At 40.0% G+C, this 18330-nt stretch overlaps 1 protein-coding gene across 1 annotated transcript in view; it reads right to left on the bottom strand.

The window, feature by feature from the left end:
- LOC122640905 (aladin) overlaps positions 1 to 18330 on the bottom strand; it is a 47665-nt gene that overhangs the window by 17874 nt on the left and 11461 nt on the right. Inside the window, exons 2-4 of the mRNA XM_043834189.1 lie at positions 16436 to 16543; positions 16283 to 16338; positions 15738 to 15899 (exon numbers count right to left, since the gene is read on the bottom strand). Coding sequence (XP_043690124.1) covers positions 15738 to 15899; positions 16283 to 16338; positions 16436 to 16493 — 276 coding nt within the window. The 5' untranslated portion in view covers positions 16494 to 16543. The remainder of the gene's footprint in view (positions 1 to 15737; positions 15900 to 16282; positions 16339 to 16435; positions 16544 to 18330) is intronic.

Below are 18330 nucleotides of genomic sequence, written 5' to 3'. Positions count from 1 at the left end.
GCACTATGAGGTGATCTCTTGAAGATTTTGATGCTGCCCTCATTCTAACCTCATCGAAGATGATTGAAGAATACAGGTGTGACTAGATTCTGCTGGCAGATTTCCTTCCCCTTAGAAGATCGAGTTCTTCCTCTAACTGAAGATCGATTTCTTTTTTTGGAGATTGCTTCCTGCTGTTATTGGTACACTTCCATTCCTGTTTGAAGACTGCAGAATTGATCAAAATCAAATCAGATTCAGCCCTGCAATTTCTCCAAAAAAACAGGTTTTTCTGACCTAATTTTGGGTTTCTTACTCATCAGAAGCAGCTGATTTTTGGAGAACTTCTTCCCCATATCCAGAGGGAAATTCAACCCAAGTTTCAGCAAATTCTGACGGTTAATTTTGTGGGAATTTCAAAACCTGTATATCATATTCTCTTGACATCATGTCTGATCTTACAATAGCTGAATCAGATGGTTCTTCTTGCAATGAGTACCTTCCTTTTGCCTCTCCCACATTGGATGGGACCAATTACCTGATGTGGTCCAGATCCACTTACTTACCATTGCTGGTCATGGTTTCACAAGACATATTACAGGCAGCCTTGTTAAACCCGATGAAGAGGGGCCTGCACAGGATCAATGGCTATCTCATGACTCCATGGTAATGTCATATCTTCTCAATTCCATGCAAGCTTTTGTAGCCCCTGGTTATCTTCTCTTGGACACTGCTGCCCAGATATGGAAGGCTGCCAAAGAAACCTACTCCCAAGTTGGGAATGATGCCCAAGTATATGAACCGAGGAAGAAAATTCATTATACAAAACAGAATGAGTTAACTGTCTCTCAATATTATACAGAGCTTTGGAAGTGCTGGCAAGAACTTGATCATTACTCGGATTATCAGCCCACCACTGCTAGTGATATTGCTGCCTATATAAAACACGTTGATAAGATTCAAGTTTGTGATTTTTGGCTGGACTTAAATATGATCCAATTAGAGTCCAAATTCTCAGTAAGGATCCTTTTCCTACCCTAGAACAGTCTTTATGTATTGGTTCACATTGAAGATCGACATCATTCAGCTATGCTCAACCCTGCAACAGTGCAAAGCCTTACACACTGGGACTGGTTCGACCTCTACTACTGTTGACACTTCCAAAGCTGTTAAAGAAGCTGTCAAATGTGAACATTATGGTAAGCTATGGCATACTAAGGCTACATGTTGGAAGTTACATGGGAAACCTGCTGATTTTGAAGCAAATAGAAAAAAGGATGGTGGTAACAAGGGTTGTGGTCAACCTACTGCCAAGGCAAATCAGACTGAGACTACTACCACACCTCCTGCAGATACTGGTCTTTCTATAGAAGAACTTCAAGCTTTCCGACGGATGTTGAAGGCTTCCTCTGCCTCTGCTACCCAATCCGCTGCACCTGCTGCCTCTTCTGGTTCTGTTTCTAACTTTGCTTTGGGTATTCCTATTAGAAGTCAATGTGCATCGGCAGTCTCCAGCCCATGGATCATTGACGCCGGTGCCACTGACCATATGACAGGTTGTTCTACACTTTTCCATAAATACACTCCTGCTGGAAAAGATACTGTCTGTGTTGCCAATGGGTCCATTTCTTCTATCTCTGACAGAGATCTATTTCTTGTTCCTCTAGTCTCACTCTAAATTCTGTTTTACATGTCTCTACCTTCTCCAATAATTTATTGTCTATTAGTAGCCTTACAAAGGATCTCAATTGCAAAGTAACTCTTTTTCCATCTCATTGTGTCTTACAGGATCTGGTGACAAGGAAAACGATTGGGTTGGTAAAGTGCATGGCGGTCTCTATTAGCTTGATGTTGGTTCCCAGCCTTCCACTACTATTCTTGCTCCCCTTCACCAGTTACATTCAGTCTCCTCTAACTTACATCAGTGGCACCATAGATTAGGACATCCCCCCATTGGGACTTTTTCTCATTTGTTTCCCAACTTAGTTCAAAATTGTAATAAGGATGAGTTTATTTGTGAAGCCTGTATTTTGGCTAAGCAAGCTCGTTCTATTTAACCATCATTAAATAAAAGTACTTTCCCTTTCATATTGTCCATTCGGATGTATGGGGTCCTGCTCGGAAAGCCTCTATTTTTGGCCACCGATGGTTTGTTATTTTTCTTGACTGTCATAGTCGTACCACCTGAATGTATCTGATGCAACACAAAAGTGAAATGTTTTAGCGTTTTCAGTTTTTCCACAAATTAGTCAAGACTCAATTCATCTCCACTTTAAAGATTCTCCGCAATGACAATGGCAGAGAATACATGGAAGGGCAGTTTCAAAAATATTTGGCTAATCATGGAATCCTTCACCAAACCAGCTATGTCGACACACCTCCCCAAAATGGCGTGGCTGAGAGAAAGAATCGCCACCTCGTTGAAATGGCACGTGCCTTGATGTTTGACCGCAATGTCCCATCTCAGTACTGGAGCGATGTTGTGCTTACCGCTGCCTATAAAGATCAATCGGTTACCTACTTGGGTTCTATCCTCTCCTGCTCCGATTGATGTTCTCCAAGGTGCCTCTTCCTTTCTCATACCTCCAAAGGTTTTCGGGTGTGTATGCTATGCTCGCAACCATCATCCACATGGGAAGTTGGATCCTCGTGGTGTCAAGTGTATTTTTTTGGGTTACTCTACGACTCAAAAAGGATACAAGTGCTACCATCCTCCCACTCGCCCTGTGATTGTTTCTATAGATCTTGTCTTTCATGAGTCTTTACAATACTATTTATCGCCACATCTTCAGGAGGTGTTAGACTTGGCTTGTGAAGATGTGCTGATTGCATTACCTGTTGCCCATACATCACCACCTGCTACCCAACCACCTGCCTATCCATCACCATCTATTACACCTATTTCTCCTGTTCCTCTTCAGGGGGAGACAATCATAGTTGTCACGGCGTGTAGGTGACCCAAGGCGTTGGAGAGGGGCAAAATTTAAGGCAACACCAATTAGGCAACCAAGGAGCCTGGACGCCTTGACAACTATGGAGACAATACCAGATCAAGTTCCTATTCAAGAAGGACCTTTTTTTGGATGCAATTCAGGGGGAACAACCTACCCCTGCCTCTATTAGAAGACAAGTAGAAAAACTTTAGGGAAGACTTGATCGGCCAGACCTTTGTATTTTCACTTGAACTTCTAAAAGGCAAGTTAGAACCACCACCCTTGCGGCACCTTTACTCCTCCCATCGCCATCCCTTGAGCCAGAGCCTACTAGTCCTTCTGGTAAGTCTTCTTCTTCTCTTAAACTACCTATTGCTGTCCGTAAAGGTATTCGATCATGCACCCAACATCCTATATCACATGTTGTTTCTTACGATGCTCTTTCTCCTTCCTATCATGCTTTTGTGTCTTCTCTTTCCTCTATTTCCATTCCTCAAAAGTGGCAGGACGCATTTGCTAATGCAAAGTGGAAAGCATCTATGGTGGAAGAGATGAATGCCCTAAGAAAAAATAATATATGGGACCCTGTTGTTCTTCCTCCAAGAAAAAAACTAGTTGGATGTAAGTGGGTGTTGGTAGTCAAGTAGAAGATGGATGGTACAGTTGACACACACAAAGCTAGACTGGTGGCCAAGGGTTCGACACTTTGACCCAGACCTATGGGATTGATTACCTTGAGACTTTCGCTCCTGTTGCAAAATTGAGCACTGTTTGTATTCTCTTGTCCTGTGCTGTGAATTTTGGGTGGGGATTTGCAGCAACTGGATGTTAAAAATGCTTTCCTTTATGGAGAGCTTGAGGAGGAAGTATATATGGAGATTCCTCCAGGTTTCTCATCTGAAAAAATTCATGGGAAGGTCTGCAAATTGAAGCATGCACTCTATGGGCTGAAACAGTCTCCACGGGCTTGGTTTGGCAGATTTCACAAGGCCATGATCTCAGTGGGAAACAAACAAAGTAACGTTGATAATACTTTGTTCATTATACGGTCTGGTGACAAGGTCACTATCCTCATAGTTTATGTTGATGATATTGTGGTGACAGGGAATGATGGTGCAGAGATCTCTCGTCTGAAGAGCTTCCTTGGCCGTGAGTTTGAAATAAAGGATCTAGGGGCATTAAAGTACTTTCTTGGGATTGAATTTTGCTCGTTCTTCAAAGGGTATCTTTCTCTCTCAAAGAAAGTATGTCTTAGATCTTTTATCTGAGACTGGTTTGTTGGGTGGCCATCCCTGTCATACACCAATGGAAGCTGGGACTCGACTGAAGGATAAAGATGGTGAACCGGCCGATAAAGGTTGTTATCAGAGGTTAGTGGAGAAATTAATTAATCTCTCACATACTCGACCAGACATTGCGTTTGCGATGAGTTTGATTAGTCAATTTAAGCATAACCCCTATTCTTCACACATGACTGTTGTTCTCCGCATTCTTCATTATTTGAAGTTAGCTCCGGGAAAAGAGTTTCTTTTGTCTTCCCATGATCATCTCTGTATTAAGGCATATACCGATGCAGATTGGGGTGGTTCTTCTGATCGAAAGTCTACTTATGGGTACTGCTCCTTTTTGGGAGGGAATCTTGTCACTTGGCGCAGCAAGATACAAAATGTTATGGCGAGGTCCAGTGTTGAAGCAGAGTGGTGGGCTATGGCCCAAGGAATCTGTGAGTTGATATGGATTCAAGGTTTACTTCAAAATCTTGGTGTTACTGTTCGGCTCCCAATGATGTTGTATTGTGATAATAAAGCCGCAATTAGCATTGCCCATAATCCAATGCAGCATGACCGTACAAAGCATGTGGAGATCGACAGACACTTCATCAAAGAGAAATTGGAGAGTGGACAGATTTGTATGCCTTTTGTGAAAACCGATGATCAACTGGCTGATGTTTTCACTAAAGGCTTGTGTGGGAAATTATTTCATCCTATTTGTACAAGTTGGGCATGTGTGATATCTACATACCAACTTGAGGGGGAGTGTTGAGTTATGTAGCTCGACAGGGGCACTATAGGGTTTGTCCCCTATAGTCAATTCCTAATTTGAGTCGGTGATGGGGGATATTATTATAATTGTTTTTCTCTCTCTTTTATTATAAATAAAGGAGCTTGGTAATCTTATTGACTACTCAAGCATTCAGTTCTAAAGCTGTTAACTGGGAGCCTTGGTCTGTTGTATCATTTTCAGCTTCTTTTCATGATAAATTCCCTTTGATAGATTGGATACGGATTACAGTTAAGGTATGTGTTGAGAACCGTGGGATTAGTATTTCATCTTAATTTATTAGGGTTTTAATATTATTTCCCTTTTTGCCCTCTTAGGGTTGTAACTCATTATAAATAATAGGACCTCTGTCATTAATGACAAGTCAATTCATTTTCTCATCTCTGATTCCGAACTTGGTATCATAGCCCAAACCCTTAGAAAATCTTTTTGGTTTTTCGCATCGCCCACTCCACCACCGCCGCCGCCGCCGCCGCCTTGAAGGCTTCACCTCCCCATCTAGCATGGTAGACGTTGTCAACACCATGCACCATTAAAAAACTTTTTCGCCACGCCTCTCTCATCGTGCATATGTTCCGCTGTCGCTACCTCCTTGTTTCCGGCCTTTTTTCCCTCACCGTCAGACCCTGCAGCTCTCTCTCTCCGCCGCGATTTGCTCGCCGCTCCAAATCCACTGGCCTCTTCCTTACCGGTGCTGCCTAACGTTGTGACCCATTGTTCACCGCGCCATTCCTACATCCCCTTATTGGCTGCGCCGTTGTGACCCGCGCCGTTGTGCCCTCTTTCCGTCGATGCTGCACACGGCGCGCCCCCTTCCGTCGGCCTCCTTTAGCAGGCGCTGCCATCGCTGTGACCAGTAGGTCACCGCGGCCTCTCCCCTTGGTTACGTTGTCGTCACGATCCCGTCAGGCCATCACCATGCCAATCTCTACTGTGACCCTCTGTCGCCACGCCTCCTTTCCGCTGGACTTCTTCTACTGCCGCAGCTGCAACCCGCCTGGTCATGCCTTTTTTCCCGCTGGCTCTGCTACTTGGGCTACTGACCACTTATTTTATGTTAGCCTTTCTCCGTGCTTGCTCCCATGGGCAATGATACCACCAGTGTGACTTCAACAGGTACTCTCCCTTTGCCCCCTCTTGGATGTTCCACCTCCACGAGGCATTCTACCGCCCTTCAACCTGGCCTTATAAAGCTCAATGGCCAGACTATCTCATTGGGTCTCGTGCCTGTCTTCTCACCCTGCGCGGAAATAATTATGCGGGCCTTATTACTGGAGAGTCTTCAAAGCCTACAGATCCTACTGTTGCAGCTCTTTGGACATCTTATGACGCCCTGGTGATGTCATCTTTTCTCATTCATTCCATGGAAGCCTCTATGAGTCCCAACTTTGTTCTCCTAAATTCGACTAAGGAATAATGGGATGTTGTTCACCAGGCCTACTCCCAGGCAGGGAATTATGCTCAGATCTATGAGATCCGACGCCAAGTCTAGAAAACTACCCAAAAGGAGCCCTCCCTCACTGCATACTACACTACTCTTACTTCTCTGTGGCAACAGCTGGATTTTTATCACCCAATTCCAATGATTCACCATGAAGATGCTCGCACTTTTCAGAAAGAGAGGGAAATGGAATGGATATATGACTTCTTGACTAGACTTAATCCTGAGTATGATTTGGTTCGTGTGTAGATCTTAGGGTATGATACACTCCACTACCCATTCTAAGTTGGATCCTCGTGCTTTAAGTGTATTTTCCTGGGATACTCGGCCTCCCAAAAAGGGTATAAATGTTATCACCCTCCATCCCACCACCTCTATATCTCCGTGGATGTTACTTTTCACAAACATTATTCCTATTTCACACTTCTTCTTCAGGGGGAGAGTTCTAAGGAAGAGCAAGTATCTGTTTCTCCCATGGTTGTTGCTAATATTGATGATATAATTCCTGCTAGTTCTGACATCCCTGTTCAGGGGAGCCTGACATTACATTTCAGGGGGAGCCACCAGGTGCCAACACTAATAATGAGAAAGGCCCCTAAAATGTAATAACCTATACTCGGAAGAAATCCAAGCACAAGGAGACCATAAGAGACCAACCATTACCCATTGTGGCGCCTTCTCCAGATGCATCCTCTCCTTCAAGTAATCCTTCTCCTCCTATTGATGCCACTAATGATCGTCCCATTGCCTTATCACTACAAATATAACTATAAATGTAACGTCATTGTAATTGTCGCTACCACGGAAATGGAGCTATAACTATCAATACTGATTTAAACGAAGATAATTTTCAAGCAACTATTAATGTGATTATTCCAACTATATTTAGTATCATAGGTGTAATGATCGTAGTATTGATTGTTCTGTCACTCTTAGACCTATTATTCGGATAATTAGAATTCCGATAACTAGAAAAAGAACTTTCTAGTTCACTCGTAAAAGAACGATCATTGTCAATCTCAAAATCTCATTTTCAATATCCAAATATATAGAATAACTGTTCCCATTACTATCCCGAACTAAAAAGTGTCATCGGAGATAAAACTCCAAATATCACGACATCGAATAAATGATCAACATTATGCAACTAGAATCTGTCATTATCACTCCAACTATGAATGTTTTTATCTATATCATTTAGAACGGGGTCTTCACTTCACTGTATTTCCAATAGCACCAAGCCTGTCCATTGATTTACTTAGCCCACATCTGTGTTCTAACTCCTTGTTAGACAATATCGAATTGAACCACCATTTTTCCATAGAGCCTTCCCGCTTTATTTGAATGAAAATATAATAGATGAATAGTCATTCGATGAAAAAGAATTGAAATATTTCATTTCCTGTCGGAATAAACATATAGATTTAATCACTAGGATTATTAATTAATCACGAGTGAGTACTAATACTTACTACTTACTAATAAGTATTGAGTATTGAAAGAATTCTCTTTGTAGGAATATGGGGTATCGCTTCACTATATAGGATGGAACCCCTTCTTCAATTAGAAATAGAAAGAGAGGTTTCTCCCATGTCGTGTACAAATTCTCATCGAAAAGATAACTATTTTCCTATGAAGAATTTATTTTCGTATAATTTCGTTCGTATACGTATAATATTTCTATTGCAAGACGGAAGGAAAAGGGCAATATAGAGGATGGGTAGACGAGGTTGTGATCATTGGCTCTATCCATAACCCAAAACTACGGGATATAAAAGATCCACCAATCCCATGGATCCATAGGCTTAATTATGGATCCAACAATAGAAGCATTTGTTTAGTCTTAGATTTTGTATTTAATTAAGATCTTCTATATCTAGATCTAGATTTGTATAAAGTATTTATCTATATATGCTATACTATATATATATGCATAATGTATGCAATAGGATCACATTCTTTATTCGGCCCAATCTTTTCCTATAAAGGAAAAGAAAAGATTGGGCCGAGTTTTATTGCAATTCAATTAAGGGAACAAAGAGTAATTACTGGATTACAAAGTATCCATTCGTTCTTGCACTCAAAACCCTATTCTCATTTTGTATCCTACGAATCCCTTTCTCCTTCCCATCTTGCTTTTGTCTCTTCCTTGGCATCTGTGTCTGTTCCACAAGATTGGAAGGAAGCCATTAAAGATCCAAAGTAGAAAGCTGTCATGGTAGAAGAAATGCAAGCCCTAGATAAATATGGTACATGGGAACTTGTCCCACGTCCTCTAGGGAAGAAATTAGTCAGGTGCAAGTGGGTGTTTACAGTCAAGCAAAGGGCTGATGGTACGGTTGAAAGGTACAAGGCTCATCTAGTAGCTAAAGGCTTTACCCAGACCTATGGGATAGACTACCAAGAAAACTCTGTACCTGTGGCAAAGATGAATTCGGTGAGAGCCTTACTGTCGTGTGCAGCTAACCTTGGCCAGACAATGTAACAACTAGATGTCATGCCTTCTTGAATGGCGACCTTGAAGAAGAGGTCTACATGGATTTACCTCCTAGATTTGATTCTGCTTCCACAACTGGCAAAGTATGCAGGTTACAAATGTCCCTTTATGGACTGAAACAATCTCCTAGAGCCTAGTTTGGTCGGTTCTTGAAGGCCCTGAAGAAATTTGGGTATCATCAAAGCCAAGCTGATCACACTCTATTTGTGAACCGGAATGGATCCCAAATAACAGCCTTGATTGTGTATGTGGATGATAAAGTTATCACTAAAAATTGTGATATAGAGATCTCCCATATTAAAGATCAGTTAGCCACTAAGTTTGAAACCAAAGATCTTGGACCCCTGCGACAGTTTCTTGGGTTCGAAATTACAAGATCAGACAAAGGGATTTCTATTTCTCAACGAAAATATGTCCTTGATCTCCTTAGCGAAACAGATATGCTTGGTTGTAAGCCTACTGATTCTCCTATTGAAGTTAACCATCAGTTATGCAGTGTTGTGGGAGATATTGTTGACAAGGAACAATACCAAAGGCTTGTTGGTCGGTTGATCTACTTATCTCACACCAGACCTGATATTGCCTATGCCGTGAGCATAGTTAGCCGTTTCCTTCATGATCCCAGGAATCTCATCTTGATGTTGTTTACCGGATTTTGAGGTACTTGAAATCTGCCCCTGGAAAAGATCTCCTCTTTTCAAACAATGGGAACCCACGGCTTGAAGCCTTCACTAATGCTGATTGGGCTGGATCCATTGATGATGGAAGTTCTACTTCTGGCTACTGTTCATTTCTTGGAGGTAATCTAATTACCTGGCGTAGTAAGAAACAATCTGTTGTATCCCGATCAACTGCAAAGGCAGAGTATCGTGCCACGGCTCAAGGCATCTGTGAGTTAATGTGGCTTAAGGGATTATTGGGAGATTTGGGTGTTACTACTGAAGCTCCTATGCGCCTCTACTGTGACAACAAGGCTGCCATCAGTATTGCCCATAATCCAGTTCAGTATGACAGGACCAAATACATTGAGATTGATCGCTACTTCATCAAAGAAAAATTGGAGCAAGGCCTTATTTGTGTTCCGTTTGTTAGTTCTTCTAATCAACTTGCTGATATGTTCACCAAGGGATTAAATTGTAAGGTGTTTCACCCATTGGTCTCCAAGTTGGGCATATATGATATATTTGCACCAAATTGAGGGGGAGTGTTGAGAATCGTGGGATAAGTATTTCATCTTATTGTATTTGGATTTTAATATTATTTCCCTTTTCCCCTTTTTGCCCTCTTAGGATTGTAACTCATGATAAATAAGAGGACCTCTGTCATTAATGACAAGTTAATACATTCTCTCATCTTTGATTCCGAACTGTATGCTTAGCTAAGGCTGAGTCATAATACAGTCACAGTCCTTAGCCTCTACATACATTGAATGTAGACAGAAACGTTAACCCTTATCCTCAACACTCTCCCTTAAGTTAGTGCATAGATATCTCTCATGCCCAACTTGGATAGGCAACATTACATAAGGGTTCGACATTTACTGCCAGCCGAGGGTAAAAATCCAAAAAACCTAAATTGGGAGCTTTTGTTTATACAATTTGAAGATTTAAATATGTTTATTAAGCCTAAAATCAGCTTCCCTTACAGTTTTGAAGCCAACTATGGCCATTTGTGCACCGAAACATCAAAACGAACAAAAAAAAATGGACTGTCTTACCAAAATCTCGCCAAGATCTCAGTTGTCTCGACCTGGTCGAGATACCGTGCCGAGATGAATTTTTTAACCTTGTTCCCTCCAAGGAACGTACAATATCATGAAGTTGAGTAACGATCATCAACAGGGCCTGCCCAATCAGCATCATTGAAGGATTCCAACTTCCAATTATTATTGTTGGAGAACAGAGTGCCTTTGCCTGGTGTTGATTTCAAGTACCTCAGAATCCAATATACTGCCTCAAGATGAGCCATCTTAAAATCATGTTAAAAATCGGATTACAACTCCCACAGCATAGGCAACATCTACTCGAGTATGAGAAAGGTATATCAGTCTCCTAACAAGACGCTGACATCTCTCCTTATCTATTGGGTCACCTCCTTGACTGCAAAAGTTGTCTTTGGTATCGTTTTAATTTATTTTCTTTGAGACATAAATATAAATAAATGTGTTTGGTATGATATATGACCTTATTTCTTATTAAAAATAAATCAATATAAGCATAAATTCATAAATAGCTCGAGAGCTATCATAGAGCTATTTATGATTTATCATTGTTGGAACCGCTTCCTTTAAAAGACCGACCTTATAGTAAAGGGAGAAAACAATATGTATATCATACAGGAGCTCTAACACGGCAGACCATCCAAAGGGGGACACAGGTGGATAAATAATTTTTTTAACACCCACCCGCTCCCAGAGGGATTCGATACCGTGACCCCTGTCTGCTCTGATACCATGTTGGAACCGCTTCTAAAAGACTGACCTTATAGGAAAGAGAGGAAACAATTTGTATATCATACAGGAGCTCTAACACGGCAAACTATCCAAAGGGGGACACAGGTGGATAAAAACTTTTTTTAACAATCACTATAAACTGTTAATAATTGTTTATGTACCATTAATGAGCATGTGCATAATTGTTACTTAAGTAGGGGTAAAATGGTAAAATTAACAAAAAACTAAACAAAACCTCTTTTTCTCTCTCTCCAACCCCACCCCACACCCACCCTCTCTCAACATATATTAGGGGTGTCAAAACCTAGTCCGTCCGAAAACGATATGAGCTTCTTGGATCATGTTTCAGATTGGGGTTTTGTGAAATCGAAACCAAACCGGACCGTGTTGAAGCCAAAAGACATCGAACCGAACTTAAAAAACCGGATCACAACTGATATAACCCAGTAAGAAACCAATACCAGCTTGAAATCCATTAAAAATACACAATTTCTTCACGCTTTTAAATATATTTACAAGGCAACCCGAAACCAGACCGATTCGAATCCAAAATCAAACCGAAATTGGTGCACCCTTAGTGGATCATGTTTTAGACTTGCTCATTCTCACACTAAAATCGAATCGAACCCAGTCCAAACCGACCAATTAACACCCCTAATATATATATATATATATATTTATGGGTAAAGTTGTTTGTAACCAGGTCGGTTACAAGTGAATGTTGTAACCATTTTTTCTTTTTCTTTTTTACCCTTAATTATTCTCCTTTTTGTAAAGCTTTTGGTAATTTCTCTCTCTCTCTCTCTCTCTCTCTCCCCTCCCTCTCGGTCTCGATTCCCCACTTCTCTCCGCCCTCCTTCTCCCTCTACTCTCCGGCTCTGGTTCCCCCACCCCCACCCATATTAAAGGAAATGAAATTCCATAGATTAGCTTTTGCGATTATATATATTAGTTCACAGAGGTGTTCATTGATTACCCAATATAATTTCCCCGAAGAAATACTCCCCTTCAACACCGTTTCAAAGTTCCCAATTTTTTTTTACCAACATGTCCGCCATTAGCAAAGATTCAAAGAAGCTTTGCAACATAGTCTCGCCCCAGCCTCCCATGTTTCTCTCTCTCTCTCTCTCTCTCTCTCTCTCTCTCTCTCTCTGAAAGAAACACCAAATTCTCAACTTTTTGGAACCTGTCAGATGTTCTCTTTCTGATTTCCTTTTACACCCGTCCGCCTCAAGGAATTGCAGTGGCGACTTGGAGTTGCAGCGACACCCAGAAGGCCCAGAGATTGGTGGGATTCCAAGTAAGTACCTGAGTCGGGGGCGTCAATCCTAAAGGAATTACAGTAGCGTCAATCTTCTGGCCCTATTGTTGAGAGCCGGGTCAATGCATTGGACGAAGTGGCTGCAATAATGGATCGTAGGGGTTTGCAGCAGCAACACTCTCTCCCTCCAAAATATGTCGAGAACCTCCTCAAATTCCGATTTACATCATTGGCAACAAACAAACTCTACTTTGCTTTTCAGTTCCAATCCGAGACCACTAGGGAATGTGTCTTCCCTATCTCATCTCCTCGAGCCTCAACCATACAGGAGATTGGTGAAGATCTGATGTTGCTTTCGGCCATTTTTTTATTTTTTTAGATTTTCTCCTTTTCTTTCCACCCTTGTTTCGTTCGTAAATCATAATTTATATTGCTTGCTTCCGGAGAATATTAAGTCCGAGCGCTCCAAGAGAATGGCAGCAGGTCGGCGATTGTTGCTTTGGTTGTTGTACGGCCCTTATAGACGAGATTGAGGTCATCCTCACTTCTCTCGAGAAGATGAAGTCAAACTCGTAGTCTGTTGGTAGCGACTTTGAATCGGAAAGTGAGAACTCAGAGAACTGGAAGGATTCCATCAACAATGGTTGGAGGAGATCGGAGAATGAGAAAAAAGGGGATGTCTGTGCCGGAATTGGAGAAGCATGATGATAAGAAGAGGGGTAGGGAAAGAAGATTGTAAATTTACATTTTTAGTCCTTTTAAATAACTGACATGTCAACTTATAAGGGACAAAAATGCCCGGTTACAATTTCTGTTTGTAACCTTCTTGGTTACAAACAGACGCACCCTATAATTATATTCTTTACTTAAGTATACCAACCTATTTTTCATTATATAATCTATTACGTCTAGTAGTAACCAAACAATTATTGTTTATAGCCCATAATAGGTCATAAATATAAATGTAAACTATGCCAAAGAGAGCCTAAGTTAGTGATTAAATTCAATCGGTGAGTCTACAGGTTTGCATCTGAGCATTCCTATCTCATCAAGGAGATCTAGGACATATTTCCTTCGGGAAATGAAGATACCCTTGTTGGATCAGGCTACCCTAGTTCCAACAAAATATCTGAGTGGTCCTACATCCTTGGTTTCAAATTCCATCTTCAGCACAGAAATCTCTGCATCATCATTGCCAGTTCTCACTATATCATTGGCATAGACAATAAGAGCAATAACTTTGTCTTACGTGTGTTTGACAAACAGAGTGTAATCAACATGACTCTGTTTGTACCCAAACTTCTGCAAAGCTCTCTGAAGCCGGCCAAATCACGCCGTGGTGACTGCTCAAGGCCATAAAAAGATTTTAGCAGTCTACACACTTTCCCAATTGTGAAGGTGAGGTAAAACTAGGAGCAATATCCATATACACCTCCTCTTCAAAATCAACATTAAGAAGGCATTTTTCATAACTAATTGTAGAAGATTCCAATCCAAGATTTGTAGCATAGGATAACAAGGCTCGAATAGAAGAATGGGTATCCTCAAGTTTCTCATTTTGAAAAGAGCATTCCCTTCTATATTGCTGCAGTTCCAATCCTTTCCTCAATAGCCATGTCACTATGAGCTTTCCCTGGTTGATTAAGAAGGCCTTGGGGATATAGAGAATTAGGAGAAGAAAATTAGGGATGGGGATGATTCCAAACTTACTTGTAGTTGCAAACAGTTATTGGTAGCAGCTTGTTGATGGAGGAACTTGAATAAAAATTGAATCTTTGATTGAAACTAGAAAGTAGAACTTGAAGAGAACCACTCGGGCTTCACATCGCAAGGTGTCAACTGGATCAAACACCAATCCCACCAATGAACCACCCGAGCTTCACACCGCAAGGTGTCAATTGAATCAAACACCAATCCCACCAGCCTTGATCAAACACACGACAAATCTTCAATGGAAGAGAGAAGCAAAAAGCTTTTTCATTATCAAAATTTGTGTTCCATGCTTGCCCACTTTACAACCTTATATAAAAGACTCAAAAATAGACTCCTACACTAAAAAGGAAAGGCCTAACCCTATCCTCAACCTAATAGATAACTTAAATCGACTAGGAAACTAAAATAGACTTAAAACAAGATCCCCACTAAAGAAAACTACTAAAGTCATTTAAATTGAACCGTTGGTTGAACAGGTTCAATTTATGAACAAAAACACCAAAATACGGTTGGAACTAAAATAACTAATCCCGTATGCAACCTAATTACCCATATTTTAGGCCCATAAAAGTGCCTTATTGCATAGAAAACCCATGGGATCAAAGGCCCAACATGTATATAACCCAACCCTGGACTTATTCCTAAGCAAAGAAGCCCAATTTGGTGATAAATCTGCATCACATGCGTAAAAACATGTTCAGTCGACTATTCTCACAAGGGAGGCCAAAGCCTCGGCGGCGGCGATGGTAGAACTCCTTCGGTGGTGAAAAGAAAAAATACCCAAAGAGTATTGGACTCTGATAACAAGTTGAAAAGAAGAGATTAGAGAGAATAGATTGGCTTGTCTATAGTGACAGAGGTCCTTACAATTTAATGATGGGATACGGATTACAATTATGGTATGCTTGACTAAGGCTCTGAGAAGACGAGAATAGAGAGAATAGACTGGTAGAACTCCTTCGGGGGTGAAAATAAAAAACACTCAAAGAGTATTGGGCTCTGATAACAAGTTGAGAAGAAGTGATTAGAGAGAATACATTGGCTTGTCTGTAGTGACAGAGGCCTTTCCTATTTATGGATGGAATACGGATTACAATTATGGTATGCTTAACTAAGGCTAATTCATAATACAGTCACAGTCCTTAGCCTCTACATACAATGAATCTAGACGGATACGTAACCCTTATCCTTAACAGATATCTAGTAAAAAATTCACATTTAGAAAAACAATTTTTCTGACAATCAATAATCAAATTCACACCAAACCATTCTGAGAAGAAAAAATGCAAATAACCTGTAGAATACAAGAAATGGACAATAGGAAGACAAACATTGTTATGAACTAAAGATATAGTGAAACCAATAAGCTAATATCAATCTGAACTCCATAACCAACTTACATCGTTGGGAGGAAGGTAGCGTCTAATGTAGTCACTCAATATTTTTCTGAAAGCAGTTAACCCTACTCTGGGAAGATTATCTCCATTTTCTTGTTCAGAGCCAAGCTCAGTACTGTGCAAGAGAAGATCTGATTGGAAAGGAACAGGACTGAATATAATTCCCTGTTTAACCGATATCAAAGTCAACAGAAAATAAATAAACGAACACAAAGTAAAAGCAATAAATCCAATTAATAGAAAGGTTAAAAGCTCCTTCAGAATTTCAATAGATAAATTTTAACATCCTTCTCTAAAACAAATTTAGCTGGTTTGCAAAGCTTGAACAAAAATTACAATGCACTTATGCAAGAGTGTAAATGGGACTATGGGAAGTTCTTTACACTGAACTACTGATAGGGAGGTTAAATGGGACTATGGGAGGAGTGCCAAACATTTGTTGACATAGGATCGATATAACAGTGCATTGCAACAATTGTTACCCCATGATGAGAGAAATGAAATATATTTGGGGGAAACATAAAAAGAAAAGAGTATGTAGAACTTACAAGAACTTTCCCATAGGTGTCTTTGGCTCGGCCATCTGAGAGGCTTTCAACGGTGACTATAAAGATGATGGACCAGTAGCCATGCATAAGAAACTGTAGAATTTCACGTAATCGAGAGGTATAAAATAAAAAGGCAGAGCAAGAGATTCTTACTCAAATCTCGATTGATTTCGCAGAGCGTGACCGATCCAGGAGGAGGGAAAGCAGGCATTTCAATCAAATGGCACCGAGCTTGATTGAATGCTTTGAACTCCTTCAATGCTTTTAACACAGACAATTTCTTATTGATCTATAAGTCCATTCTGCATAGGTTTACAGATTTCAAATTCTATAAGACTAAAATGGAAAATTGCAATTTCAAAATAAAGCAACCAACATTTTTAACTTTGACTTCTATTGAGTGAACTTCTAAAGGGAAAAAGAGATTTTTATATCAATAAGAAGACGGTGAAGTTACCTCTATTGTATTTTCATTTGTCACATCCAACTATAGTATGCAAAGGCATTCATAAAACTTCGTTTTCAGATCATGCAGGGTTGTTGCTCAATTGGGATTGCGACATGTGTAAATGACGTGCCTTTTTGTCTTTTTTCTCCAACAGTTGTGTGACCCATGAAGCAACAAAAAAGTTAGACTAGTATGTGAGAGCAGCATCAAAAGAACAAAAATCGTCAACAACAGAACCTCCTTTAAGGAGAATTTTACAGAAATCAGGAAAAGTGGCAAGAAACAACTATAATTTCTTCTCATACAAGATGTTGATATTGCATGGAAAGTACAAAAATCATGTACTAAACCCATAAATATCAGTCATATTAGCAAAAAGTGAAAAAACAAAAATTATTAACTTGCATGAAATTTTTCCACTTCTAGATGGTGATAATTAACAATGTAAGATATGAAGATGATTACTAAATGGAGAAGAGAGAGCTCCAGTATGGACGAAGATCATAGGCTCCATCTTTCAATCTGGTTGAGGAAGGAACGTGTCGAAGGTAGATTTTGCTCTACCGCAGCAGCAGAATACTAATTCGTACCTGTCTTAGCAAAAGTAGTTTCAAGGAACTACTTGATTACCAATTTACCATTTATAGAGGCTTGTTCATGTTTGTATACTTTTGACTGCATATTGTCAGATGGAAAGCATTTCTTTTCTTTGATTGCTTGATCCTCAAACTCTAAAATAAACTACAGCCTGAATTGCATGGTTTCAGTTACAAAATGAACTCTTAAAAAGGACTAAGAGATATAAATTTAAAATTATAAGAAAAAAGTAAGGAAATGAAAAATCAATAGAATTCTGAAGTCTCTCATCATGGACCTGGTAAAATCAAATCAGCACTTGTCATGATCAAAAAGTTGGTCAGGCAATCGGATCCTAATGGAGTTGGTACAAGAGTCAGTAAGTGGTCATTAGATCTACTGTATAGAAATGACTCCATTATGGCTGTCAATTTTTTATCTGGATTATACTAACTAAAGGGCACCTGATCTAGGGCATCCATCACGTAAGAACTGTGAAAATCTGACTACAGCTGTGCATGAATACTGATGTGACTCCATTTGTCCAAAGAATCTAATTTGCTTCTGTTTTATTGGAGTCTAAGGAACCTCTTTCCTGGTGTCGCTCTCATTCCTATATTTTAGCATCAAATTCCATACTAGTAAATCCCAATAATAACTTCCCTCCTTTACTTGAGAGTGACAGTTCTCCTCAGCGTTGCAATTAAACCATAGAAGAAATTACTGATATGAATTGGAATTTGTGTTTTAACCAAAGAAAAAATTAATATGATAATAAAAGTGGATGCCTATATACCACAATTAATTACACAAAATACAAAATTCTGTGTAAAACATTGCCTTTGAAAATGCACAAAAACAAAAAAATAAATAAATAAAATTCAAGCAAAGGGTTGAAACCCGAAAATAAAATTTTAGTCAACCACGATTTTAAAAAAATGAGATAAACCTGACGTAGAATATAAAATTCACCAAAACAAAATGAGAATTTATTCAAAGGAAAGATGTGGTATGATGACGACCA

The sequence above is a fragment of the Telopea speciosissima genome, chromosome 9, assembly GCF_018873765.1.
Source record: "Telopea speciosissima isolate NSW1024214 ecotype Mountain lineage chromosome 9, Tspe_v1, whole genome shotgun sequence".
NCBI lineage: Eukaryota > Viridiplantae > Streptophyta > Magnoliopsida > Proteales > Proteaceae > Telopea > Telopea speciosissima.
Note: the sequence above shows the minus strand (reverse complement) of the source record. Positions and strands in the feature narration are given on the sequence as shown.